General features: G+C 49.8%; 2 protein-coding genes and 1 long non-coding RNA gene across 7 annotated transcripts in view; 1 reads left to right on the top strand and 2 right to left on the bottom strand.

Annotated features, from left to right (window-relative positions):
* Window positions 1–84: 84 nt before the first annotated feature.
* LOC139358290 (NUT family member 2D) lies at window positions 85–8,893 on the bottom strand. The gene is made up of 7 exons (XM_071078862.1): window positions 8,745–8,893; window positions 5,949–6,642; window positions 3,838–3,966; window positions 2,730–2,869; window positions 1,899–2,284; window positions 1,306–1,422; window positions 85–982 (listed from the first exon to the last, which is right to left on the bottom strand). The coding sequence occupies exons 1-7, from the start codon at window positions 8,758–8,760 to the stop codon at window positions 197–199; spliced, it is 2,268 nt and encodes a 755-aa protein (XP_070934963.1). The 5' UTR covers window positions 8,761–8,893; the 3' UTR covers window positions 85–196.
* A 3,881-nt stretch (window positions 8,894–12,774) lies between these two features.
* Window positions 12,775–27,767, top strand: part of LOC105498787 (double homeobox protein 1-like) — a 112,966-nt gene continuing 97,973 nt past the window's right edge. Inside the window, exons 1-3 of one of the 5 annotated variants that reach the window (XM_011771126.2) lie at window positions 12,775–12,927; window positions 13,172–13,284; window positions 21,697–21,925. The gene's annotated coding sequence lies outside the window, so the exon portion shown is untranslated. Of the gene's footprint in view, window positions 12,928–13,171; window positions 13,285–20,360; window positions 20,380–21,696; window positions 22,150–27,767 lie in introns of those variants that run through there. The other 4 variants (XR_011612349.1, XR_011612348.1, XM_011771125.2 and 1 more) reach the window with 4 other exon arrangements.
* LOC105498789 (uncharacterized) overlaps window positions 25,908–27,767 on the bottom strand; it is a 34,307-nt gene continuing 32,447 nt past the window's right edge. Inside the window, exons 5-7 of the long non-coding RNA XR_011612350.1 lie at window positions 27,619–27,728; window positions 27,104–27,276; window positions 25,908–26,379 (exon numbers count right to left, since the gene is read on the bottom strand). This is a non-coding gene — a long non-coding RNA (uncharacterized lncRNA). The remainder of the gene's footprint in view (window positions 26,380–27,103; window positions 27,277–27,618; window positions 27,729–27,767) is intronic.

Below are 27,767 nucleotides of genomic sequence, written 5' to 3'. Positions count from 1 at the left end.
CGCCTCCCTCCCCCACCCTTCTCCCTTCCTGCCCTCCCTATTCAGCCACCCTCTCCCTCCCCTCCCTCCCCTACCCTCCAAAGCTAAGGCCCAGCAAGATCAGCACTGGGGGAGAAGAAGCTTTTGACTGCTTTGGGGCATCGGATGCCAGAGCCCCACCCTTGGAGACTGGCACCAAGAGTCTGCCCGGAAGCCCCTACTGGCTACAATGCCGCTTCTTCTTCTTCCTGGAGACCAAGAGGTCACCCTTTCTCTTTTGAGACTGTGAGGGGCCACCGAGTCCCCCAGCCAGGGATTGCTCCCCAGAGACCCTGAGCCCAGGCCCTGCGTGGGGTGTCTTTTCAGCAGGGGATGGGCTTCCGAAGAGAGGCCGCTTCTTGGACTTGGTAGCAAGAGAGGCTGCTAGGCTGAGGCCTCTTCTTTGAGCAGATGGGGACTGAAGAACTCCCTGGGGTCCCCACTTTTCTGGGCTGAGAAGGCCCAAGGCAGGGACAGGGCTCTGGGGTAGCCTCCAGGGCAGCAACTTGTGCTGGGAACCCAAGAGGAAGGCCAGGCTGGGGAGCTCCTCCTCCTCACTTGACCCCTGAACCAGTCCGTGTGACTCCCTGACAGGAGACCCTCCAGGGAGATCCAAGGCGTCCTTGGTCCCCAGGCCAGGGCAGGTGGGTCTGTGGTCCTGGGGAGGAGAGGTTGACCGAGCAGCCCTCAGCCCGGAGGAATCCTGACATCCCAAAGGCACCGCAGGGTCTTTGGACCTGGCCATGCCGGTGCGTGCTCTGCCTCGTCCCTGAGGGTCCCAGGCAGCGGTCTGGGGTGGGCAGGTTTCCATGTCAACCCCTTCTTGGGGGTCAGGGATGTCTCTCTCTGTTCCTTGAGCAGCTGCAAACTTAGAAGGACTTGAGTCCAACCGGGCCACGCCATGACTAGGGGCTGCCCTCGCACGCTGTTTCTCCTTCAAAGGTAGGAGGCGCTTCTCCACCAGCTGCGGGAGGAAACGGGGCACTTACTGGCGCTGCCCCAGGTGTGAGCAGGGCCCAGGGTGGTGGAGACCAGGGCACTTGGGCAGGAGGCAGGGAAGCCTGAGGCAGCTGGGCTTTATGTCAAAGAGAGAGGGTGTGGCTCTGCTGGGCGTCCCCTTGGGCCTCACTGCAGCTTGCATCCTGACTCCCCTCCATCCCACTCCCTCTGAACCTGCATCTTCCCACCCCGGAGTGGCTCCTCAAGAAGCCGAGCATCCCCAGCAGGGTGGGGTTAGACATTCAGGTGGGCGTTGTGTGCTGGGTCCCTCCTGCCCCTCCTGCTCACCTGGGCAAGGGTGAGTCCTTCCTCCTGCTCCAGCTCCTGGCTTAGGGCCAAGAAATCCATCTGTGGATCTGGGGAAAGCAATTCTTCCAGGAATCGGGGGTGAATGACGGCCTCCACCTGGGCACAGAAGGAAGAAGGTGTGAGTTTCCTGTGTCGGAAGTAACCTGGAGGCAAGGACACCTGGAGGAGATGCAGAAAGCGGGGAGAGCCCCGTACCCACCTTCCTGGGGCTGTCTGATATCATGGCAACCACCAGCTACACACACAGACCACAGACCTGGTAGCATACACACATACAGACAGAGACACACAGAGCACACACAGACACACAAACAGACCCACATATGACACAGGAAAAGACACAGACACAGGTAACCTACACACTCCACACTCACACCCACAAAGACACACAGTAACAAATCGCAGATACAAACACACAGCAACACACAGACACACACAATCACATACACAGACATTCAAATCCGTGGAAATACACACGCTGCTGAATAGCTAAGGAACAGAGCTTAATTCCAAGGACCTGGGAGTGCCACCCCCCGGAATCCTGCAGACCCCAGCACTCCAGGCCAGCCCACCTTGGTGACGAAGTCTTTCTGGGAACACAGCTTGTCAATGTAGCTCAGGAGGCCCGGGTCTGGGGGCGTCCAATCCTCTTCCTGTGGCTGCTCCACTTCGCCCTCTTCCCGTTGTTTCTTGGGCTCCCCCGTGACCCCGAGGGGAGGCCCCAGCAGCTCCTCCATGATGTCCACATACTCCTGCACCACTTCTGGGGGGATCTCCTCGGGGACTTTGGTCTCTGCTGGCCTCTGGGGCCTGGGTGGTGGCAGGCGGGCCTTGGTCTCTGCTCGCCGGTGGGGCCTGGGTGGTGGCAGGCGGGCCTTGGTCTCCGCTGGCCTCTGGGGCCTGGGTGGTGGCAGGGAAGCAGTCGGGGCCTTGGGGCCGGCCTTGCTGGGAAGGTACACTGAGGCAGAGAAGGAGGAGGCCGGGCGTGGTGAGGGCCGCTCCTCCTGCCTGCACCACACAGGGGAGGGCAGGGCTTGGGGATGTGAAGTGGGTCCCAGCTGGTCAGGACCACCTGAACCACAGCGCCCCCAGAGGAGACGCGCAGGAGGGGCACATCTGAGACAGCATCGCTTGGGAGGAAGTTTGGAGCCACCAATATGCCATGTACTCTCCCCGCTAATCCCTGCTTCCTGGGCAGAGCATACGTGGAGTTTTGGATGGGCGAGGGGGGAGAGTAGCTAGGAAACTTGACCTGGTCAATACCCAACATATGCTCCCGGAAGCTGTCCTGTTGGAGGGAGCAAATCCTCCTCTTGAAGGGAAGCATGGGGTGTGAGGACAGTGGTCTCCCTTGGCCCCTTTGGCCTTTGCCATGGCTCCTGTGGAAATGTGGGAAGCAGTACCTGGCTGCTTGGCCACCTCAGGGGCTGGGGGTCCTTGAGGTTCAAGCCTCGGCGGGGCTGGAGGAGGCAGGCTCTGGGGCTCCTTCATCCACTGCGCTTTCTGAATCTGCATCTCCTCCTCAGCCTCGAACTCCAGGAACCTGGGGGTGAAGGAGGCCCAGGCTGTGCGGAGAGGGTCCAGGCCCCCTGTCCCCAGGACCAGGCAGCGGCCGAGGGCAGGGATGGGAGGCAATGCCTCGGGTGGGCTGTCCAGGCCCTCATTGGGTCTCATCCCCCAGTCCCAGGAGGGAGCTGCTCCCAGAGTTCTGGGCTCACCCTCCCTCACCCGGCCCCTGCAGAGCCCATGGCATCAAAGGGGCTTCCTGACTCAAGTCAGGGCCATGGGGCCCAGGAGGGTCCCGGGGGACTCCTCCTCCAGGTTTCAGCTGCCCAGGGGTGGGGTTGATGGCAGACGGCGTCAGGGATGATGCCCAGATGCAGGAGTCCTGAGGCTGGGACTGCGGGTCCCTGAAAGATAACCCAGGGGCAAGAGGCCCGGGAGACCCCTGGTCGGGAGGAAGCAAAAGCTGAGCCCGGAGGACAGGGCCCCTTTCCCCTGAGGCTGAGGTCTGTCTGTCTTCACGGAGAGCACTGCCCAGGAGCAAAGGCGGTCAGGCCAGAGATGGGTCTCATGGTGTCCTGGATACAGGTCTCCCCTGCCCAAACTCCCTGGCCAGGCTGGGATGGCAGAAAACCGACTTCTGGCCACTGCTGTGAGGAGCCTGCACCCCACTCTGTCTATAGTCACTAGCGCCCCTTCTCCCCATCCCCACAGCTGGAGGTGACCCACTTTGGGCTGTGACGCTGGCTGCTCCCGCCATGACCTCCAGTGTCAAGGCAGGGGTTGGCCCAGGCCAGGCAGGGGGTGCTTCCCAAGAGGGCAGGACAGAGACCCCAGAGCACTCTAGGTGGCAGGAGCAGCTTCCTGAGGGAGCCAGGGGCCCAGGGCGTCCTGTGTTTGTCCACACCCTCCTCATGCTCCATGCTGAGAAGCCACCACGGCCACCAGGCCTCCGTCATTCAGTCTCACTCTGCCCCGCGGGCCCTGCCCCCAGGACCCCAGACTCACTTTTCTGCCATCTCATAGAAGATCATCCGGTCAAAGTTGCTCGTGTGCTGCCATTCGCACACGGCCCGCCACAGTCCCTCCTCCAGCGTCATGGTGGGCTTCCGCCGGGCCAGGGATCGGAGAACTGGGCTGTAAACCAGTGCAGTTAGCCCCAGTCTATAAGCCCACCCTTCATCCCGAGCCCACCTGGTCCCAACACCTGGCCCCTGTCCTCCCCACACCTGTCCTGCCATCTGTCCATGTCCTGTTCTCCCCCATGTGGGCTCCTCAGGCCCCAGGACATGCCCCCAAGATCGAACATCAACAGAAGCTACGGAGTGGCCTCTCCAACTGCCCCTCAAGTCCTCGGTGTTCTGATGTTGAGAAGTGAACTCAGTACTATGGGTGGAACATATGTGTCCCCAACATTCCTGTGCTGAAGCCCTCAGCGCCGGTGTGTCGGTATTTGGAGGCAGTCATGGTTAGAGCAGGTCATGAGCGTGGGTCCCAGTCATGGAATCTGAGCCCCGATAAGGGCAGGAGGAGACGCCAGGGCTTTTCCTCTCAGCCACCAGAGGACACAGCCGAGGCAGCTCTCTCCAGCCAGGAAGAGGGCCCTGACCAGACACCCAATCTGCTGTCACCTTGATCTGGGATTTCTGGCCTCTGGAACTGGGAGACATGAACGTGTCTTGATAAAGCACCCAGTCTATGGGATTTGTTACAGCCGAACCTGAGCTGACTGAGACAGCGTGAGCCTGAGCTGACTGAGACAGCGTGCACACAGAATGACCTGGGAGCGAGGGTTAAAGTGCAGGTTCCTGGGCCCCAGGACTGAGATTTAACCAGCTTCTTGGGGACTCTGGAGCAAGGCAACCTCTGGGGATGCAGCCTCAGGGTCCTGAAGCATGAGGAGCAGGAGCACACGTCCAGAACCAAAGCAGAGCAGTGTCAAGCTCACTGCAAGCAGCCAGGTACAGCTTCCCACATTCCCACAGGAGCCATGGCAAAGGCCTGTGAGCCTGGGGCAGCTCCACTCCAAGAATCAGGGTCCCCAGTGCACCGGGACTCCGCTCCAAGGCGGAATGCAACCAGTTCCAGGGTGCAGGGGCAGTGAGGTTGTTGGGGATGAAGATGGGGCCGCCTTCCACCTACACCCCAGGCAGGGGACTTCCCTAGGGGAACGGTTAGTGTGTTGCACGGTGGATGTGCTCAAGCTCCCGTTTGCTCATCAGTGGGAAACACAGGGTGACAGAGGCGCCACAGGGTGGAGAGAGGCAGGGACTGGGAATGAAACCACAAACTCTCCCGGATGCTGACGTTGCTGCCTCACAGTCACCACAGTCCACGGCCCTGGGCTGCTGGGCTCGTGGTGCACTCAGAGCTATCACTGGAGCCTATGGCTTTGGGGAGCACTCTCCTAGATGGCCTAGTCCTGATAATGATAGTAAAGGGGACAGTAATCATAATTGCTATCATGTAATATGTCATAGCATGTGCCAGGCACTGTGTTATACATGTCATATGTGAGCTCAAGTCATCTCTTCACCATCCTCTGAATGAAGCATCATTGTCCCTTTTTCTAGGAGGGATTGAGGGTGAAGATGCAAATACCTGCCCAGCATCGACCCTGGTGCGGGGCCCAAGCCCATCCCCTTGTGCAGGCTCCACCCCCACGGTGCTGGACCTGGGCAGAACTGCGGGCATGTGCCAGGTTCCCGCCGGGCCCTGCAGCTCCTCCCCCCAGCCCCATGTGATGTGCTCCTGGCCATCAACACTGGGTTCAGGGAGAGGCACTGGAGTGTGTACTCAAAGACCTAAACCCAAACCGTCGTTCACGTCACACCAGGAACCGTCTCTGACCTAGGTCTTCTGTAAACATTGTTGTGAAAATTACTGAAAGTAAGGATTGGCTGGACTCACGGGACAGTGACGGGCAGTTGAGGCCCCTGACAGTCTGTCCTGAGCCACAGCCAGATTTAATGTTGTTGAAAATGTACCTTCCCATAGTGCAATCCATCACCCCCACAACCGCCCTGCAAGCTCCCCTGAACAGCGTGACCTCCTGTCCATTCAGCAGCCTCTTTACATGTGAGCTGCAGGACAAGCTCTGGTGCCCCGAGGACACTCACATGAGGAAGCAGGAAAGCGCTTCGGTGTCAGGACTCTGGGGAAGGTGCCTCCGGGCCAGGGGCTTGTAGCGCTGCCAGAGTCGGAAGTTCTCATAGACACTCTTGGGATTACAGGAGTCGTCTGGTGGGGCCTTGGTCTGGGAGGGAGCCAGGCTGCCCTCTCCATGAGCCCCTTGTGGCCATGGCCCAGCGTGGGACACGATGGGGGGCATCTGGGCAGCCGGTGGTGGTGGTGGTGGAACAGGAAGGCCCTGGGACCAGCCTCCCTCACAGGCCTGGGTGCCCCCAACCAGCTGGGCAGCCATAACAGGCACCACAGGAGCAGCTGCCAGGAGTAGGGGAGGTGGACACACGACACCACCACAGAGGGCGCTTGGAGCCTGCCAGACAAGGGGGTTCTGAGTTAGGACCAAGGTCTGTGCCTGAGGGGCCTTCACAGACCCCATTTCTGTCCTCATCTGGACAAAGACATTAGAAGCCCCAGCCCCACTCGGGCCGTGGCCATCCTGTCCTGCCACCAGAGGTGTGCTGGGGAAGGCAGACAGCACCAGAGGGCCGCCGGGAGGAACCGCTGCAGTCACGAGGGGTGGCCCGTGTGCTGGGCCGGGAGCGGGTGTGGTAAAGGGCAGAGCCGTGAACACAGACAGGGAGGCGCCAGGGTTCACGGTCACGCCCGGTCCCAGCACTGGGTATGCTGTGTAGACAAAAGAAAGACATGAATGAGCTGGGGTCTCCTGGTCCTCACTAGTCACGGGAGAATCAGAGGGGAGCCCCAACAGCTGAGGGCGTGTGACAGGGAAACTCTGCCACTTGCAAGTGTCCCCGAGTGTGCATTGGATGCTCTGTTCCTCCACGGGAGTTACTCCACTAGAGAGCCTGGCCCCGATCACCAAGACTCCCTGGCCCCTGTCTCCCAAGAAGCAACAGCCAAGCCTTCGCTGCCCGAGGGTCTCCCTCAGGTGTCCCTGGCAGACCCCATCAGCCTCACAGGCATCTCCCAAGCCATGGGTCAGGGATGAGTCTCAGCGGCTTGGTGGTCCTTAGCATGCTCAGCAACAGGTGAGGGGCCTACCCCAGGGCAGTGCTCAGCACTGAGAAGGCCGGCAGGAAGCCAGAAGCTTCCGAATATTATGGCCACATCTTCTCTTCAATCTTCCTTTTCCTGAAGCTCTTGTAAACCCCTTTCTTTCCTAGCTCAAACACAACAAAAGAAAACCACTGGATGGAAATCTTTCCCAAGCCAGCACCCTAAGAACCCTGAAGATAATCCATAACTCATCACGTCCAGCATGCAAGTGATTGTCCTGGTACAGGACACTTGTGGCACAGTGTCCTGACACAGGACCTGGCACTTGCTGTCCTGTCCCCACAGCAAGTGCTAAATGGGGGTCAGATTCGGGCCACCCATTGCTCAGTGCTCAGTGGTCCCAGCTGCCACTCAGGAAGCTCTGTTCCCAGGGAGCAGGTCTGAGAGGCAGTGGTGGAGTCCCCTGAGATACTGTCACCGCACAGCCAGCAACAGCTGCACACGATTAGAACTCAGCCAGCAACTGGTGAGCAGCAGGGCTATCAGGGGAGGTGCCCAGGGATTTTCACAGCTGCTGGTCATGTTACAACAGGTAGTGGGACAAGGAGCATCTCTGATCCTTCTCCTTTGAGCTCCCAATAACTGAACATAGTGACCAACCAAGAACCAGGGGTTCCTGGGCCACAGGCCAGGTAAGGCAAAGTTGTCTGGAACTCATCCCTGTTCACTACGACCTCATGCAGTCTCTAGTCAGGGGGAATAAGGGATACAGCACATGCACCTCATCATTCAGGACACATATCCTAACTTTAATAATAATAATAATAAAAGAACCATCTTCCTATTTGTGCACTATTCTCCTTCCTCTACTGAAAAGGAAACCAGCCTTTCCAGACCCATCCACTGAGAACCAGCAAGAATCCACACCTGTCCCCATTTCATGAGGTAGTATAAATGGAATAGGAGCAAATTCTTCATCTCCACAGTAACACAAAGTGCAGAGGACAGGCCATGAGCTAGTAGACAAGAGGAAGTGGGTCTGAAGACCTGAGCTTCCACAAAAGGGCGAACAATTCAGAACATCTCAGGAAGTCCAGGCCATGTGTTACCTGAACTTCCCCATTTGTCCCCACCCCTGTTGGATCAAAGCCAACAGCTACCTCAACTGATGGAGCAGCCAGCTCTGGGGCGGCAGCTGAGAGGCTCTGGGCTGTGGCAGTTACAGTAGCCCCCAGCCTCGCCCACCCAGAGGTTGTCATTACATGCTCTGTCACAACCAACCCACCCAACAGTTTTCTGGCTGAGACCACTTCTCCCCACTCCTCCCTAAGATCTAGAAAACTCCAGCCCAAATCCCTCTGAACACTATGGAAGGGCACCTTCCAGGTGGCTGAAGACATGGCACAGGGCTCAGGCTTGCCCGTCATTCTCCCTGGGCCACCAGCACAACACGATCCCACCACTCCCCACAAACACACAATGACGTGACCTGTCCCCCTCTAGAAAGGATCAATCCATCCACTCCATCCTTTCCCCTACACGGTGTATTCCCCCAGGCATCTTGATCCACCTCTAAGGAGCCGTCCTCCCTAACCACAGACTCAGGGTGCCATGGCCATCCCCAGGTGTGATGTCCTTGGGGACATCCAGCGCTCCCTCCCTCTTCAACATCAGCCCTATCAGCTGTCCCCAGGGGCAGTTCAAATTTGAATTCCCAAGGAGTTGAGGCATGGCAGACTCGGATAATGCCCCCGTCCCTACAGTCTCACCTCCATTTGAAGCCATCCCCTCAGGCTGGGCACTGCCCACCGCTGTCTGGCAGTTTCCGCAATGAGAAAAGTTAAGGGTAGGACACAGAGAGTGACCTGGCTCAGCAGATGCTCCTGAGTCCAAGTGGAGCAGGGAAAATTTGAATGTAAATAGGTTTAGAACATAGGACCCCAGACATTCTGCAGAGGGGGAGGGGCAGTGGGCAGCTGGTAGGGGTGGGGGACATTCTGCGAAGGGCTCCAGCCACTAGGCAAGAACCTGAGTTTCCCTTCCAACTGGACGGCAGCAACACAGATGGCGTGCACCTCTTTAGGCAACTTTTAAATTGTCCTGACTCACAGCAAAACCTTCTACCTGATGTCCCCTTTACTTCCATTCTTTATGAACAGACCTACTTTTGTGCCAAGCAACCCATGCTCCTTCCCCCTTTGGCTCTTTCCCACTCTTGATGAATTTCAACAGGGGCCGCACTTCCTGAACAAAATTCAGAACACGTTTTCAGTCTGAGAAACACAGAAGTTCTCAGGAAGGCAAGGGGACTGGGTGTTTGAAATCAGGATGGTCTCAGCCCATCCAGGCTATTAGTTGGCTGTGTGCTCATCATTGTTTAGGAAGCAATCCTTGTGCCCCGGGTCATGTATGTTGCTGGAATCTCTGTCTATACCAGCAGGCCAGCCTTACTTCCCATCCCTTTTCCTGGGAAGCCTCAGTCCAGGAAAGAGTGGCTATGCGACCTACAGTACTGAGACCAGAAATCCATTCATTTTGTTTCCCAGCATATTGTGATGGTGTTAAACGTTTATTTTTTATCTTTTGAATGGTTTTAATTTAACCAAGCTATACTTTTGCATGGTTCCAAATTCAAACTGTGCACACTGGAATAGGCAATGACCAGCCTTCCTCCCATCTTTTTTCCCTGGCCACCACATTTGCGTTCCTGGAGGAAACAGGTGTTATCTGATTGTTTTTCATTTTTCCAGAGATATATTATGCAATCATAAGCATAATGAAGCTATTTTTGCTGTCTAAAAATGCTTTCAGGTTTTGGGGGGTAAAAATTACTATATTAATATGTTCCAATGCTTTCCTGATATTTACAATGACTGTGTTTATCCTAGTAATGTGGCTTCTCTATTTCTGTAGGTAAATCCTAGAATAAGACATTGTATTGTTCCTTAAAATCACAACTATGCAAAAGAATACAGTGGCAGGATTTAGCAAGTATGAATAACAAATACCAAGTGGAATTTGAATTCAAGATAAAACAGTGAATTAGTTTTTATTATAATTGTGATCCATGTGATATTTAGAGTATACTTTTACAAAAAATCTGTTTTTCCTTTATCTGTGTTATTCACATTTCACCAGGATCTTGCACTTTATCTGGTAACTCTTTCCAAAAAAGTGCAACATATGAAGTGATTATTGTTAACCCTCCACTGTGAGAGTGAGAACTTGCAGTAAGGAGACTCAGGTGTGAATCTTGGCTTCACCACAAAACACAACCATTGCAGAAAACAATAGCAGGCTGATTTGATGAGAAGTCAGGAGTAGCCATTATACCCTTCTCAGCTTCCAGGTTTAGTGGCAGTATGCACAGTTGTAAAGGACAGAAGGGCAGAACACCATCTTTTCTTTCCTAACATAAAGCAGCTTACAATTCCTAGAACTCTGGTTTCTCCAAGAGTTAGAAATCCACAACCCATGTCCATTCTGAGACAAGCCAGGATGCTATCCACCAACGTCCCATCCCCATTCCCATGCATCCCCTCGCATATGTGAATCCTGGCGGCCTCTCTCAGCTCACTGTTGGTCTCATCTTCTCCATACATTCTTGCTGTTTGGAATCCAGTGTCATCGTATGTGGCTCTCTGCGTGGGAATTATTGTAGCCTGTCTTTAAAAAAAAAATTTCATTCTCATTTTCACACTGAAATCACTGTCTGCTTATCAGCATCACAATGACAGGAAAGAGCACTCATGTTCTGTGTTGTGAACAAGGGGAGTGTTAGGAAACTGGTCAAAGGAGATGAGGAGTGAGTACTCAGAGCACAGCAACAAAATCTTCTGAGACACACACCTCACTCCCTGCTGGGCAGGGTAATTTTGCACTGATGGGAGGGTGATGGGGAAGGGAAGAGGCCTTCAGCTGGATCGGTGCACACTGTGAACATTCGCTGAAACACACCCTGTTGGCACTTACAAAGCATTTGCCCCTTTCGAAGACATTTGCACTCAAGAAGGCAGAGTTGCAGGAAAATGTAACAGGGGCCACACTGCAGGGGCAGGCGGTGGACTGCAAGTTTCAATCCCAAGGTTCTCCCCTCCTTGCCCCAGCTGCATGAGAAGGTCATTTCCTAACTCCTGTCCAATATTCTCAAGAGTTCTCAGTTTTGTCCCAACTCTAAACCTGAATGGTCCAGCAAGCATTTCTATGAAATACCTCCACAGTGGCTACTGGGAGGGGAGTGACTGCCTGTCTGGGTGCTCCCAGGCCTTTTGTCCTCTGAGACAGAGCTGCCTCCTTATATGCAGTCCTCTTCCACTGTGCAACTCTACCTCCATCTTAGCTGAGAAGATCAACAGACAGCAATTCAAGCAAAATCATGGTAAACTGACCAAAACAAAACAAAACAAAACAAACAGTAAATGCTTTGGAGCTCTGAGGACCTGATCTTTTATCATGGGGCAAAAACTTAAATGATTTTCAATCAACAATTTCATCTAAGAGGGATGTTCAGGCAAAATATCACACTCAGGCACTGAAAAAGGGCAGAATTCTTGGTTGCCTCCTCCCTTGTCAAGTCAGTGAACCGATGCTTTCTCAAGATGTTCACACACGGCTTTGATACAGGATTTCAATGAGTCTTTTTCTGAGCCAGTGATACAAAAAATATACTGTGGAACAATGTCTTGCCTCAATTCTGCAATTGCTTCTGCACATGTTTGAAGTCCTAGACCCCAAGAGGAGAGACCATCAAATTAGCCAAAGGTAATTTGTGAAGACTGGCCATGGGAGGTGATGGCTAAAAGCCCTCTGGCCCCTGCTCTTTTAGCATTCCCACAGAAAGTCCTGTGCTGCACTGACTGCTGAGAAAGAACATCTCAGGGTTTGGATCCCCTGTTCAGAGTACACATGCTCTTCCACTCGATCACGGAACGGTAGAGGAATGGCAGCTCCACGCTGTGCCCTGCAGAGCTCTCAGTCTCTGCACTTGAGGCCCTGGGCCGGTATAGATGTAAAGGCTCTTTAGTGTTATCACGTGGAGACAGACGATAGGAATCCTGCAAATGAGCAGAAAGGATGTGATGATTAAAGTTCTTCTGAAGCTATTACAAACTCAAGTCAGTGAGTTGCTTCTCTACTAGTTTTTATTGCCAACTGGAATTCTGCACTGTGTTGCAGAGTCGGGGGTGGGGGAGTGTGGAATTGTTCCCCTACTATCTGCTGCTTTGTGGACAGAAATTGATCAAAGCTATAACAAAAATATTTCTAGAAATCATTTGAATACAATAGGAAAAACTCTGGGAACTGAGTCAGAAGAAAGTATCTTTCGGAGCGTGTTTTCCGGTCTAAAATTCTTTGCCAGAAATGTTCTTTAATGGAACCTCCAGACTGAGTAGGAAAACAGGGCATGTTATTTTTTGAAAGGCATTAGCAGGAATGAAATAAATGCAGTCCAAACGCAATGCAAGACATGCAATTCGAGGATACTTTGCTTTAGAATAAACCCTCCAAAGGTAAACCTTTCAGCAAGGGTGTTACCTAAGTGCACTGACTGCAGGTTTGTATTACGGAAAATTAGGAGTGGTCGTTTCCGACGCGCTGGTTTCTCAGAGGCACGGTCACGGAGGTTCCAAAGAGGAGGCCTCGTCGGCCCCAGGAAGTTTCCAGGCGCCGAGCCCCTCCATTTCCCCATCTCCTGCCGGGCCCTCCCAGGGCGGGCTCTAGGCCTGCCCCGTGCGCCTGCGCACGAGCCTTGAGGCGGGCGGGGTTCCGGCGGGCGGGGTTCCCGCGTGCGGCCAGCGGCCGTCAACCGCTCCCAGCGGGGGTTGCCGGCGGTTCTGGGAGGGGAGACGCGTATCGCGTAGCGCGAGGGCAAAGGGCGGTTACCCAACGGCCTTCGCTTTAATGGCGTCCTCGTTGGTGTTACCTAAAACTAAAGCCAAGTGTGATTAGAAGGTAATCGCCTCCTGGTCATGTTCCCGCTGGTCACCAGTGTCCGCGGGGCGACCCCACATTGTGGCCAGAGCAAGCCTGTGGCTGCGCTCAAGGCGGGAGAGTTCATAGCGTTCCTCCTGGGGGCCCTGCGGGACGCCCAGGCAGCACTCGTTTCCCTTGCTCACCTGGCCCCAAAGTGAGGTGGGAGGTTTAACAAGGCAGCGGGAACCCCAAGTGTGACTCCGCCATGCCTCTCACATTCCAGGCAATGCAAAAGCTTAAGGAAAACCTCAGCAGTTGAAACCGTGATGCAGTTCAGCAGAGAAGTAGCTCGTGTCCTCGTAAAATGAGTGAAGTTCTCACGGACAACCTCATTGAGTGAGTTGTGAAGCTCATTGACTTAATCAGAATGATCAGCCAGCATGCATGTTCCATTTGTCAATGATATGAGCAGCTGCAAAGTCGAAGAACAGGCCTTTAGTCATGGTCTGTTCACTTGGTAGCACAGTTGGTTGTGGATGCAAGAGTATGGCCAAAGTCAAGAAAAGCTTCTATGAGAATTGCTTATGTGGAATTTACAAATAAAAAGTAGTGGTATATTATTTGTAAATTGTAGGCTACACGTGTCTAAAATTTACTGCACACACGTGTGTATGTTGGGTGGTTGGGTTAGTGTATACTTGAGAATGTCAGGAAGTTTTGTTTTGGATTTTGGAGGGTGTGAGATTTGTGGGGTGGTTTTGTGTATGTGAAAATGTGTTTATATGAATTTTCAGTTTGGAATTTGATATGTATTTAATTGGTGAGAATCTGATATGTATTCACATGTGTGGGTTGGTGGTGTCTGTGTGGAGATTGCAGATTAAAGAAGGTCATAACTGGTCCAGGCGCGGTGGCTCACGCCTGTAATCCCAACACTTTGGAAGGTGAAGGTGGACAGATCACCTGAGGTCAGGAGTTCGAGACCAGCCTGGCCAACATGGTGAAATCCCCTCTCTACTAAAAATATAAAAATTAGCTGTGTGTGGTGGTGCATGCCTGTAATCCCAGCTACTCGGGAGGTTGAGGCAGAAGAATCACTTGAACCCAAGAGGCGGAGGTTGCAGTGAGCCCCGATCGTGCCACTGCACTCCAGCCTGGGTGACAGAGTGAGACTCCATTCCCCGCCCCCCAAAAAAGAAGATCATAACTGTTTTTGTGAAAGTATGTAGGAGAGAGAGTTTATATTTAGAGGATATGAGATGTAAGATATGTATACCAGAAGAATTGGGGTTAGATATTTGGAATTTGGGTTGTGAAGATGTCTTTTCCATGTGTTTTCCCAGATGAATGTTGGGGATTTGTATTTGTCTAATGTTGGGCAGATTTGGAAGAATTACCTTGTGCACGTGGGCAATAATAGAGAAAGTGCTTGTCTCTATTTTTGTGGATGTACACTGTGTTTGGTTTACATGTTTGGGGAATGTAGGAAGACCATTTGAGTACTCAGGACATGTTGCATGGTGATGTGTGTTTCTTTTCATGATTTTCAGGGGGTGTGTATGGCTGTTTCAATGTGTGAGGGCAGATCCATGTCTATTGGGGGACTGGTAGGGTGAATGTGTGCAGTTGTGAGGTGGAGTTTGTATGATTCTGTGTCTTGGAAGATGGAGGAGTTATTTCTGTGTGAGCATTTGGAAGTGTGATTACATATGATCAGGTATTGTGGGACTGTATGTGTATTTGGGGATATGAGGTGGCACGTTTGTATATTTGTGGTGTATTAGTTAATTGTGGGTATATTTAGGGCATTTAGAGAACTACATGAGTATTGCGTTTGCGTGTGTGTGTGTTCAAGGGCATGGCAGTTTGGATGAATGTTTTGTGGAGCTATGTGCTTGTATTTTTCAGTAAGTGGTTATTAGAGTTATATATTCTGGGAATTTAGTATGTGTGTGTCTGACAGAGAGATGGGGTTCTCTTTTTATACAGGAAAGTAAGAGAGTTGGATTTATATGTATTAGAGGTGTGTGATGTGGTTATTGGTTAGTATTTGGCAATGTGGGAGCTGGTTCATACAAGATTGGGATAATTTGGGATTGGAGAGTGTTTTTATGGGTATTTATAAATGATATGCTGGAGATATTTCCATGCATCTTGAGTGTGTATTCTGGTTTGTATGTATATTTATCAGCAGATAGATGAATTATCTAAGTCTATTTATAAAATATGAGATTGTTAGTATTTAAAGTGTATTTCTTTGGAGAATGCTAGGGTGTTTGTACATGTGTTTGGGCATGTTTGGGGAATGGGGTGAGGATGTTGTATTCTGGACATGTAGGATATTGATTGGATAGTGTTTCGGGGAATTTATACATTCAGGGATTGGGGATATTTGTGTGAGTGTGTATGTGCCCATGGGTATATGAAAATTGTGTGTGTGTATTAGAGTAGTATTGATGTTTTTATGTTTGTTTGTTTGTTTTTTTAACGGGTTTTATCTGGGTCTGGGAGGGTGGGGTGTGTATTCATGGGTAGTTTGTGAGTGTGTATATGAGGGGTTTTGGGTATATTAAGACTTAGTGGTCCTCTGTGCCTGTCGTGAAATGTAATACTCGCAGAACTTGGTGTTGCCACTCGTATGTGTGTTCTCAGTGTTTGTGAGGTGGACGTATATGTACTTGATAAAAATAGTTTGTTGTTCTGTGTGTATTTCAGTTTATGTGGCTTCTGTATTTTGTATTCTGGGAGATGTGGGAGGTTCAGTGCATGTATTTGGAAACAGAGAGGCTGTGTAGGTTGTGTTTGCATTCAAGAATCATGGATTCTTATAGTTTAGAGCTGTGGGATTGTATGTGATTCTTTTTCTGGGTGATGCATGACACAGGTGTTGTATACCTTGTGATTTTTTTTAGCGCCTATGCCTATAGGATTTTCATTATGTACAGTTAACAAATCTACCGAAAAGGATTTTCTTAAAAAAAAAAAACAACAAAAGAAAAAAATTAGAAATTTGATTCCAGTAAGCTGTTTGCACATCAAGGAGTCCCAGCCTTCAGTGCAAAACAAAGGTACACTCTGAAAGAACAAAGAGAGGTGTTATCTTTTATAGAGAAATTTCGTTGTCAGATTCCCAATCTGGTTCACTCTGCAAATGAGGGATACAAGCTTGTTTATTTCTGATTGGCTGATGCAAGTCACAATCTATTTCTTAAGTCCATATGACAAAATGGTACCCCTTGATTTAGGTGGCATAGACAGGAACAGACAGCTGTGAAAGTCCCAAGGTGACACAAGTACGTGGTTTTTGCAGGAAGCAGGGTACATGTGTGAGACCTGCAGTCAGCAAATTGCCGCTTGGCTCCATTTTGAGTTTAGGCCCAGTTAGCTACTCCTGATCCATCTTGAAGGATTAGTCCTTTCAGGGTTCATAGTATATATGGGTACTGTGTTCATTGTTCCTGTTTGTACTTGGGCACATATATATGTATATATATGGTTTTAGCAGTGATGTGAGCATTTGGGGCAGGTAGAGTTTTGTCTACAAATTTAAGTAGTAATTGGGCAGTCCATCTGTGTATTTAGGGTACAGGGAGCAGTTGTATTGCTGGTGGGCTGCTTCAGGTTCTTGACTTTGCTGTACAGAAGAAGTCTTACTTTGAGAGCAAGTGTAACGTAAAAGTAAGCAAGAGAGGTTATTGCAAAGCGAATGTACGCCCTAACAGTCGATCAGAGTGGGCGGCTCAAAGGTGAGAGCACTGACTGACACTGGGGAAAGCTCCTTTATGGGAGCCTTCCATGACTGTTCATGAAGGGGTGGGAAGGGGTGTCACTGTTAATCACGCTCCGGGTGGTTCTCTGACTGTTCATGAAGGGGTGGGAAGGGGTGTCACTGTTAAGCATGCTCTGCGTGGTTCTCTGGACGCGCATGCGCTGTTGCTGCACATGCTAGTGCCTATATCACTCACTGTTAAGCACGCTCTGCGTGGTTCTCTGGACGCGCATGCGCTGTTGCTGCACATGCTAGTGCCTATATCACGTGAATCATTAACATCTTAAATCTCTACCCAAGGGTGTGTTTTTCACTGTTATCATGAGCATTGGTCAACCCAGGGACACTAATCATGGGTTTTCGCACTTGCGTGAATTTGAAGATTTTCCCTTCTTCTTTACCACCTCCTTACTGCAGGACCTCCTTGGGCACTGCTGGATGGTTTGTTCTCTTCATCTGTTTAGCAAGTTTGTTCTCCTTTAATGGAGGCTATGACCACCCTATCCTGTCTCAGTCATGTATGTCTGTTCAGGATACAGGAGGAGGTTGTGTTCTGGAGGTACCTAGTTTGGTTTTGTTTGTATATTTGGGGTGAGAGTTGAGGGTCCTACTCAGGGTGCAGGTACATTGTGTACATGTATTCCTATGAAAGGATGTGGCTGTGCTGGAGCTGGCTTGTGCTAGCTTGGGGTAGCCACTGGGCACGGCACATCTCTTCTCTGCTCTCTGTTCAGTGGCATTAGGTTGGTAGTTTAAAATTAGTCATGCTGAGATATTTACACCACATAAGCATCAGAAATCTAGGCTTTCCTACTTCCCCCTGGAGAGCATTTTATTAAGCAGTTAGCAACACACCACTGGGGTTTGTGTGTGTGTTCAGAATCTGTAAGCAGATGTTTGTATGAAGCGAGAATACTGAGACTTTAATGGGTGTGTATACTGGGATTCTACGTGTATTCTACAGAATGACCAGGGTGGATCATTCTGCATCACTGTGTTACTCCTAAATAGTTGGTTCATTCTTTAGCGTCAAAGAATCCTTATAAATGGTGGTTTCTGGCTCCTCCTCCCACAGATGGATGCAGGGGTACCTGCACCTAGGCAGGTGGTTGCTCCTTCAGTATCTGTGTGTTCTAGCATCTGGGTCCTCAGATGGGTGGACCTGGTAGACAGAACACTGTGCAGAGCGGAACTTCCCTAGATGTTGTCCATGTGATGGGCAGATTCAGAAAGATGTAGGGTTTCCAGGACAGGAGGTCAGATGTGCCATGTCTTCTCTCAATCCTGATGTCCCTGCTGATTCCTCTGGGTCATGGCGAGTGACAAGGACACCCTCTAACATACTTTCCACAAGATGAAAGCCTGCAGAACCTGTGCCTGCACTACCATCTACCCCCTGGGTGGGGATACTCTTGGGTGTCAGGCTGAGAGCTGAGCCAGTTCTCAACCAACCTGTCCCCATGGAAACCTGAGGCTTCGGGGCTAAGGCAGGACCTCCAGCAGGTACCCAATGTTGAGAATACGTGTTGGTTTCTGTGTTAGGAGTTTTGTCTCAGTGGAGTCATGGTAAAAAGAGGGAATCAAAGGCATGTGACATTTTCTTCTTTCTCTGGCAAAGTGAGGAATTAATGTTGACCGTTTCTTTCTGAAGTTCCGTACAGAAAATGTATACTCAGCCTGAGGAGCCCAAGGTGACTCCTTAGCTGCACTTGGAGAAGGTGTCATCTGGAGTCTTCACAAGGAGTCTTCAGGCACAAGGGCCTGAATCTGATTTCTCATGGGAGACATTGGGCAGAGCTTGACAGTCCCACCTAGAGCTGGGCTGTAATTCTAGGGACAAAGTGGAGGAGCAACAAGGAAGTGGTGGGGAGCACACCTTTAGAACCTGGGCCTGGGGAGGGCAGGCCAAGGAAGCCTGAGTTTACATGGGCTTAGGTCCTGGGGCAGAAGCCAGACACAGAGCCTGGGCAGCCAGATTCGCTCTGGCCTGGGTTGTGGGTGGGAGCGAGCCTCCTCTTGTGCTCCTGTCTGGGGCACCTCTGAGCTGCAGGTGAAGGTCTTAGTTGCACCTCAGCAGGGATGAACAGCCGGGCCTGGTGCTAAGGAGTGAGGAGGGTACAGTCAAGGAGAGGAGGCACCGATCTGTGTCCCTTAAGCAATCTGGAGTATGATGTGAGATCCTGTTAGGGCGGCCTCCCACTCACGTCTCCTGGATCTTCTGTCACTGGGAGGCTCAGGACCCCAAGAGAGAATGGATTCGGTTCCCCCTGATGTGTTCATCTGGTTGTGGATCCACACTCTCTCAGCACACTGGGTGCTGGCCCTGCAGGTGTGGGAGAAGCCTGGCAGGGGCTGGGGTCAGTGAAATGACACGGGCAGAACTGGGCAGCCTCTGTCCTGAGGGGTGCTGGGAGCTGGGGTCTGGAGAGACAGGGAAGCCCCCCTGAGAAAATGTGGCTCTGATGTTTCTGAGAACCCTGTCGACGGGTTCTCCTTTCTTTCCAAAGGCTCAGGATGCCCCTGGAGTGGCAAGTGCATCTCGGCTTCATGTTTCTTTTTTTTTTTCTTTTTTCTTTTCTTTCTTTTTTTTTTTGAGACAGAGTCTCCCTCTGTTGTCCAGGCTGGAGTGCAGTGGCATGATCTCGGCTCACTGTGACCTCCGCCTCCCAGGTTCTAAGCGATTCTCCTGCCTCAGCCTCAGGAGTAGCTGGGATTACAGGCGTGCACCACCGCACCCAGCTAATTTTGTATTTTTAGTAAAGATGGGGTTTCACCATGTTGGCCAGGCTGGTCTCAAACTCCTGACCTCAGGTGATCTGCCCTCCTTGGCTTCCCAAAGTGGTGGGATTATAGGCGTGAGCCACTGTGCCTGGCCAGCTTCATGTTTCTGATTGGGTGACCCAACCTTCCATATTTTCTCTATTGCACATGGGGCCACAAGCCCAGCAGAGGGAGCCACGTGATGGATGTGCCCACCTGCTGACCCCACAGCCACCACCTCCTCCCTCAGACTCACCCGAGGATTTGTGGGCCTTGCTCCTTACCGGGCGTCACCTTCTGGCCTTTTCTTCCTCGTGGTGAATCCTCCCGCCAATAAAATGTGCCAACATCACTTCCTTTAATGTTTTAATAGCCACTTCCCTGTGGTACAAATGGATTCCTGGTGGCTCTCGCTGCCCCCTCGTGTCCTGCCCTAACATAATGAGGGTATGCTGTACTAGTTGTATTGTGTTTTGTTGGCAGAATGGAGCTCTGTCTGCTTTTATAATATATGTCTTAAATAAAAATGCACTGTAATGTATACCAGGTTGATCTTCTTGGATTTCTTTGTTTTGAAAGGGGAAGTCACGGATCCTGAGTTCTGAGGGGGAAGTACATGTGTCTCTTGGTCTTGAATCAGCACAGAAAATCTCCCATGCAGGTTGCATGAATGGAAATTGCTAGAATCACTGAGGTCGGCCTGAGCCATTTGTTCTGGGCTCAATATTTCTGAGGAGTGTATGTCATGAAACGTATCCTGCACCACCCCCTTCTCTCTATGAACAGAAGATTTCCTCAACTGTGTGCTGAGTGGCCCCTCTGTCCAGCCCCTTAGAAGCCCCTGACTGTTCTGTTTCCCAGGAGCTGATAGGAAAAAGGATCTGTTCCCGTCTCAGTCCTCACTGGGCCCTGGTGCCCTACAGTGACACAGCAGTGGGTCTGAGGACACTCAGAAGGAAACGGTGAGGCCACTAAGGAACTGCCCCTTCAAAGGAGGCTGTTCTGATGTCCATTGCAGGAGCCTGGGGTCAAAGGAAGGATACTCAGAAGGCAAGACCAGGGAAGGCAGAATGGGCCGGCACGGCAGACACTAGGAACAAAGCAGGGAGAGCTGGGGGTCGGGAATGGAGTGGGAGGCAGGCTTTGACTGCACAAAGAGGTGGAGGGGGCATGTCAGGGCATATTAAGACCCTCTACCCACAACACAAGAGTCCCTCGCCTCTCGTTCCTTGCCCAGACTCATTTCCTGGGGCTGTAAGTAGGGAACACTGGGGGAATGTCAGCTTGGGGCTCAGTGGTCTAGGTCCTTCTTGCAGATCAAGACTTTATTCAACCATCCTTTGAGTAATAAGTATGTCCATGGTGTCTACAGGTTAGAATTGGGGTTTTTAAGGAGCCCAGGGCCTTCTCTTGGGAGTCACCTCGGGTTCCTAATGAAAGGTGGAGGCAAATGTAGCTGGAGGTATCCCAGGAGAGACAAGCCCAGGCCCAGCATGGGAAGCAGGCAGTGGGAGATGGGTGTTCTCCCAGCGAGGAGACAGCTGCTGTGCTGACAGCGGGCACTGGAAGGGGCTGTGGTTGGGTGATCCTCCCCCATGAGGACCTTCACTGCCAGAAGATGTTGGGGGAGCTTCACTGCCAGAAGATGTAACTGAAATGTCACTTCCTGTATGAAATGTCTTCTCTGCACTCAGCTCTCCCCCAGTGGCAGGAAAGTTTCTCAAGGGGCAGCCATGGTCAGGTCAAGGGTACAGGCTCTGGAGCCAGACTGCTGGCTCAAATCCCAGAAGCCCCAGTGTATACCTGACTTTTGTGACCTTGGGCAAGTATTTTAACCTCTCTGAGCCTCAGTTTACTTATCTGTAAAACGAGGATAATAGTACTAACTCCACAGGGTTATAAAGATTGGCATTCATACATGTAAAGTGCTTGGATCAGTGAATGCTGTATTTTAGGTGCATATGGCATAACTGTTAGCTAATGTGCTTACTAGTCTATACGGAATATTTCCCATGTTCCCATGGTCTATACTCCCATTTCCTTAGTATAGGCCCTCTCCCATCTAGATACATATGGCATAACTGTTAGCTAATGTGATTACTAATCCATACGGAACATAACTGCCCATTCCCCTAGTATAGGCCCCCTCCCATCCACACTCAGAGTCCCCTCTTCTGATGGCCCCAGGGGAGCATGGGCTCCTTTCTCTTGCCCCTAAATCTCCAACTTCAACCTCTGTCTCACAGCAAAATTAATGCTGGAAACCTCTGCTCCTACAGGATTTAAACCTCAGACACAGGGAGTTGACCTGTTCACCTTAAAATCCTCTGGGGCACCTGTTACAGTGTCTGTACCAAGGAGGTAATAAAGAACAGGGGAACAGACTGGAGCAGAAGGACCACTCAGCACAGCCAAGCCAGATCCTGACCCTCAGAGGCCTGATGTGAATGCTTATGGCTTCAGTCCGTTGGATTCTGCAGTAACCTGCCAATCTACAATATTACCACGGTGAATAACTGATAAACCTGAAAATGAATGTGTACCTTATGCCAAAATTGCAGATGCCCCATAAGCAGGAAACCTCAGCAGCAGAAACAATTTTATATGAGGGAATGTACTCTCTCCTTTGCATTTTTCCTCAAATCTGTATTTTTAGCCCCTCACTTGTCTCCACAGAGCGTCAGTCACTTAATCTAATTGCTGACTGAACATCTCCAGGAAACTGTGTGTATTCATAGTATATTTACTTATTATCTGTTTACTTCCATGGGGTGTAGTCTCCATAAAAGAGTAGTCATCACTGTATTTGTTGGTGCTTAATAAATAATCATTGAATGGGCCGGGCCCAGTGGCTCACGCCTGTAATCCCAGCACTTTGGGAGGCCAAGGCGGGCAGATTATGAGGTCAGGAGATTGAGACCATCCTGGCCAACATGGTGGCCCATCTCTACTAAAAATACAAAAAAATTAGCTGGGCATGGTGGCGCGTACCTGTAGTCCCGCTACTCGGGGGGCTGAGGCAGGAGAATTGCTTGAACCTGGGAAGCAGAGGTTGCAGTGAACGAAGATCGTGCCACTGCACTCCAGCCTGGGGACAGAGTGAGACTCCATCTCAAAAATAAAATAAAAAATAAATAATCATTGAATGAAGGAATCAAAAGAATGTGGTCTCATGTTGGGTGCCCTTAGTTCATTCCTGAGAGTTTATGTTTTGTTTTTCAAAAGAAGTGAAGAAAGGGAGTGTAGTTGCATTGAAGGAGAAGTTAAACCATGACTCGGGCCCCTAAATCGTCTCATCTGACCCCATATGCTGCTGTGGTACTAAAGTGTCTCAATAGAACTGTCCTTAGTCAGCCGCCTTACACCTGCCCCGATTAGCCACTGGGTATGAAGCTTCCACAGAAAGAGGCGAGAACTCAGCACGGGTGCTCTCCATAGCTGAAGCAACCCTGGGAGGGCCTGACAGCCAAGTCTGTCTTCCAACAGTATTCCCAGCAAATGGTGAAACAAGTCGTTCGTCAAGGAGGGATCTAGGTGGCTGATGCCCGCGTCCACCGCAGTCTGCCTCTGTTCAGCTTGAATCCCTTTCTTCATTTGTAGTCTGAGGGTGGAAGACAAATGCATGTGTGTATGTGTTCAGGATTGTAGGAGGTGGAGGTCTGTACATTTAGGGTAGTGTGTCTTTGTGCATACAAAGTTGGAGTTTGTATATGTATGAATTTAGGAAGTGTGAGGGGCTGTGTATGTATTAGGAAGGAAAGCCACCGCATATGTTTGTGGTAGAGTTGGAGTTTTGTGTATAATGTGAGGATTCTTTTGGATTATATGTGTTCTAGACTGTGGGTAGTTTATGTGGATATTCAGAGTATATGTAGGGAGCGTGTATATGTATTTGAAGGAGGGTAAAGTTATGTGAAGTATGTGTTGAATTCTGGTGGGATGAGGCACGTGTGAATTCATGGCTTGTGCAGGTTTTATGCAGCTGGCCTGAGAAAGCTGGAGTGTGTAATATATGCATTTGGAGATTGAGAGTTGGTGTGTCTGTGCATTTATTTGGATCATGGAAGATTGTAGATGTGTATTTCTAACTGTAGATAATTAAGGATGCATATTTGGGGAGTTTTGAGAGGATTGTGTGTGCAAGTGCACACGTGTGTGTGTGCAAGTGCACACATGTGCGTGTGTGCAGTGTGGTATTTCTCTGTTTTGGTGGGTGGGGTATGCATCCATCAGAATATCCCAGATTATCTGATATAACAAATAATTCTGCATCTCAGTGACTTCCAACAACATAGGTTTCTCACGTATGTTACGTGTCCTCCTTTGGTTGGCTTTGATCAGTTACTGGTCCTGTGCCTTGAATCCAGATGGGGGGAGCAGCCTCATTTGGGACAGGACTAGAAGGACTTCTGCTCAGAGTCATACATGGCATTTGTGCTCACATTTCACTTGCCATAACAAGTCACGTGGCCATACCTGAGTTAAACAGACTAGGGAGGTGTAATATCTCAGACAGAGACACCACAGAGAAGGACTATGAATACTCTTCATAGTGATACATCTGCCCCGTTGTGTATACATTCAGAACATGTTCCATTGCTGTGTTTACATTTCACTAAGGAGTATGGGGAGTTGATGAGGGAGTGTGTTTATGTGTGTGAAGGCTGCTGTATGACAAGGGAGGCATTGGCAGGTGTGGGATGTTTTTATACTAACACATTTTGGGGATTTGTGTCTGTTTTGGGTATTTGTATTCTGTGTCATGTATATGTATTATATATTTAAGATACATATTTATGTAGGTAGGTTAAGTATTCAGTGGTGTTGAAAATGTGTTTTTAGGGGAATATGGGTGAGTTTTTAGTATATTACAGAAGCATAATGGGTTTTGGGTTTATTCTGAGGGTACTGGATAGTTATATGTTCATATTTGAATGGGGTGTGTGTGTGTGTGTGTGTGTGTGTATTTGCGTGCTGGGGGTGGTTCTGTGCATTTTGACGGTACTGTGAGATATTGTGAATATGTGTGCATACATTTGAAAAGGCAGGTAACATTCTATGTTTTAATGCTTTGTGTGTTGGATTTGTGTGTATTCAGAGTAGAGGAGTTTTATCTATGCTCATGGTGTCTAGATGAGAATTTAGGTGTACATTTTTGGTGTGAAGAATTTGGAGGCAGAGAGATGACTGGGTGTATTTGAATGTTACAAGCTATATGTATATAATCTGAGGATATGGACAGAATATTTATAGTTTTCAAGATTGAGGCTTGTATATGTTTGTATTTGGGAGTATACAGCTGTGTGTGTATTTGGATCTATGAGTATATTGTGAGTGTGTTATTCAGGCATCTGCATGTTTGAGTATGTGTAGTCTGAAGAGTGTGAATTTATTCAGGAAATGTGGTGGCTGTGTGTCCATTCTAAAGCTGTGAGTGTGTGGTCTGTGCTTCTACTGGGGGAGTATAGGGTAATTTCCTTTTTTTTTCTATTTTTATAACATTTTATGTAACTCAAAAAACAGTGTTTGTATAAAAATTCACACAAAGTTGCTAGAGAGCATACGATTTCCAAAAATGTCCTGGATTTTTGATTACATTACGTTTTTCTAAGAATGCCCGCAAGTCAATGGTAAAATGCAGACATTATGTGATATTTCATTATCTTTAGCAAAACTGTTCTCACTACTTTGTTTTCTCACAGTATTAACTCTGATACCCACTTTGTACAGAGTTTGCTAGTACTAGGATGTCACAAAACCATTAAGGCTGGATCTACAAGAGGCAAATATCTCCAAACAGCAGTAATAGCCCCTTGGCCCCCACCCCCACCTCATATATCCATACAGTCTGTCTACACAGTCAGGCAGGGTGCAAGCTCACGACCTCCACTTAGGAGTCTCAAGATCCCCTCTTGACTGGGCAAGAAGCAAACATTTGGGGAGAATGTTGGAACCTGAGGCCATCTCTACAGTAATCCACGTGGTCATGCTATAGTGTGGTCAGGCCAGCAACTCTTACCAATTAAACAGCCAGTCCACTCACCACTAAGTAGATCCCACTGGTTGGTTGATGATTGCTGCTGATGTGGTCCTCCCTCCCCAACAACAAACATAAAGGAAAGGAAGGTTTGGGACCAACACTGTAGGGGGAGGGGCGCACTAGTGCAAATGACACCAGACACGACTTTATTCCCTGTCAAACATTTGTCATCATGTAGACACAGCCAAGGTGAACTAAAGCAGGGTTTGAACACTCAGTACATTCATGACTATCTTCATTCTTTAAAAAGTTACTAACAGAGAAACCAATGAACCCTACCACCTAGTTCACTCAACATCAAAACATGTCTGTGCTAATTTTTTAGTCCTTGGGATACAGGACCAAAAAAAAAAAAAAAAAAAAAAATCCAAAGAACAAACAAGTAAAAACCAAAGAATTTAGACAGGCAGAAGGAAAGGGATTGCCAACAGATTTCATGGAACACATTAAATTTTGAAAAAAATCAGTATTTTGTACTTCTGTTGCTTCATGTAAAAAGTTTAAAATAAAAAAAAGTGCCCACTGGAGCCACCTGTACGGATGGAGAAGTTAGGACATGATATAGACAGGGCACAGGACCTGCAGGCGTTTCCTGACGACAGTCCAGAGGGACGGGAATAGTTCCCAGGATGTGTCCATTTCGCTTCACAGAAAGGGACTGTAAGATTTTGGGGGAAGACGCCCTATACGTGAAAGGTATTAAGAAAATCATCACTGAAATATGGTTTCCAAAAATTGAGCATGCTCTAGGTTACAAACAGACATATTTAATTCCTAGAACTTGTTGAACTTCTCTGACATGGGTAGATGGGAATTTCAAAAAAGTTACTAATAAATGATTGTGCTTCTAAACTTGCGAGGTCAACATTTCACCCTCTAGAAAGCAGGGCACTTCATGGCTTGGAGTCTTCTTGTTTACATCCTAGGAACCGGAACAAATTTCATGGGACGCCTCACCCCCAACAACCAGCGGGGCAGGTGGGGGGAGGGCCACAGCTGTCTTTGGGTAAGGCATGTGTGTGTGCGTGCTGTGGGCATGTGCTGGAGATACTAAGGCATAGAGAAGGGCCCAAGCGATGAGGGAAAGTGAGTCTCCTGGCTGTTCCAGTCCTTTCTTTCCAGGCACAAAGAAGTTGAACTTAGTGTTCGTGTAGGCCCCCTTCATCTCACTTCAGCTTTTAGTAAGCAGTGTGTGTGTGCATGAGTAGCTGTGTGTGACAGAGTAAGTCCCTGTGCCTTTCTACATTTCAATAACTCGGGTTTGCAGTTTCAACAGAAATAATCGGTAAATGACACAAGAGCAAATTTACTAGTTAGATTAGCAACTTTACGTTGCTTAAAATCTGATGTTATATTTTTAAAAATGTCCCTGGGTAAAGGCAGAATTATGTCATATGGCCACTGGAACTGAAGTCCTTACCAGCTGTATGAGGAATATTCAGATTGTTTCTGTTATCTCTGCATTTAAAGTAACAAAATACTAAGCCATTAGGTTATTGAACCCGTAATATTCCCACAGGGGTTTTATGTCTACGCCGTGTGATTCAATTAATTTTCCTGGACTCTGGTTAGACTGTTTCCTTTCCATCTTAGGCATTTGGCCCCCAAAGTTAGGTAGGTAAAAGTGTCATTTTTAAAGATTTTACCTGTTGGGGAATTTCCTGGTTGGTGCTCCTGGAAGACATCCAGCTGGCCTGCAGGAGTCTGACATTCCCAGTCAGTGGGGCGAGAAGACATGTGTCTCCCAGAGCCGAGGGGTGGCCAGGTGGAGGACAGCAGGACTTTCTAGGGTGTCCAAGGGGGAAGTTCTGAGTGGACCCTGGGAAAGGACATGGATGCCCCATCTGAGATGACCTGTGTCCTTCCAATGCCTGGGATCCCCAAGAGGGGCTCAGACATGGGCCCACCCTGGGGAATGAGGATGTGGTGCTGCCTGGAGGAGCTAACACTGAGGTTTGGGGAAGTCACCCCACAGCTCCCAGAACCCAGAATCTCCAACAAGCAACCATATGTGGAGAGGGAGTGGGGACAGTGGAAGGACACAGCTCGAATGAAGACACTGCGGACATGTTCCATGGCTTTCTGCATTCATATCATCATCATCGAGTGTCCTCCTTTACAGAGTGAGCACATTTTACCCACATGCCTGACGGACACGTACCTGATGGAAGCCTTTCGAGGCACCAGAGCAGAAGGGAAAGCTTGCACACGGTCGCAAAGGACTTCACACTATTCCATCCCCTCTACTGCCATCCAGGAGGCCTCTTGACTCTTCCAGAATCAGATGTAAAAGACAGGGTCGGTAAAATC

The sequence above is a fragment of the Macaca nemestrina genome, chromosome 14 (assembly GCF_043159975.1).
Source record: "Macaca nemestrina isolate mMacNem1 chromosome 14, mMacNem.hap1, whole genome shotgun sequence".
NCBI lineage: Eukaryota > Metazoa > Chordata > Mammalia > Primates > Cercopithecidae > Macaca > Macaca nemestrina.
Note: the sequence above shows the minus strand (reverse complement) of the source record. Positions and strands in the feature narration are given on the sequence as shown.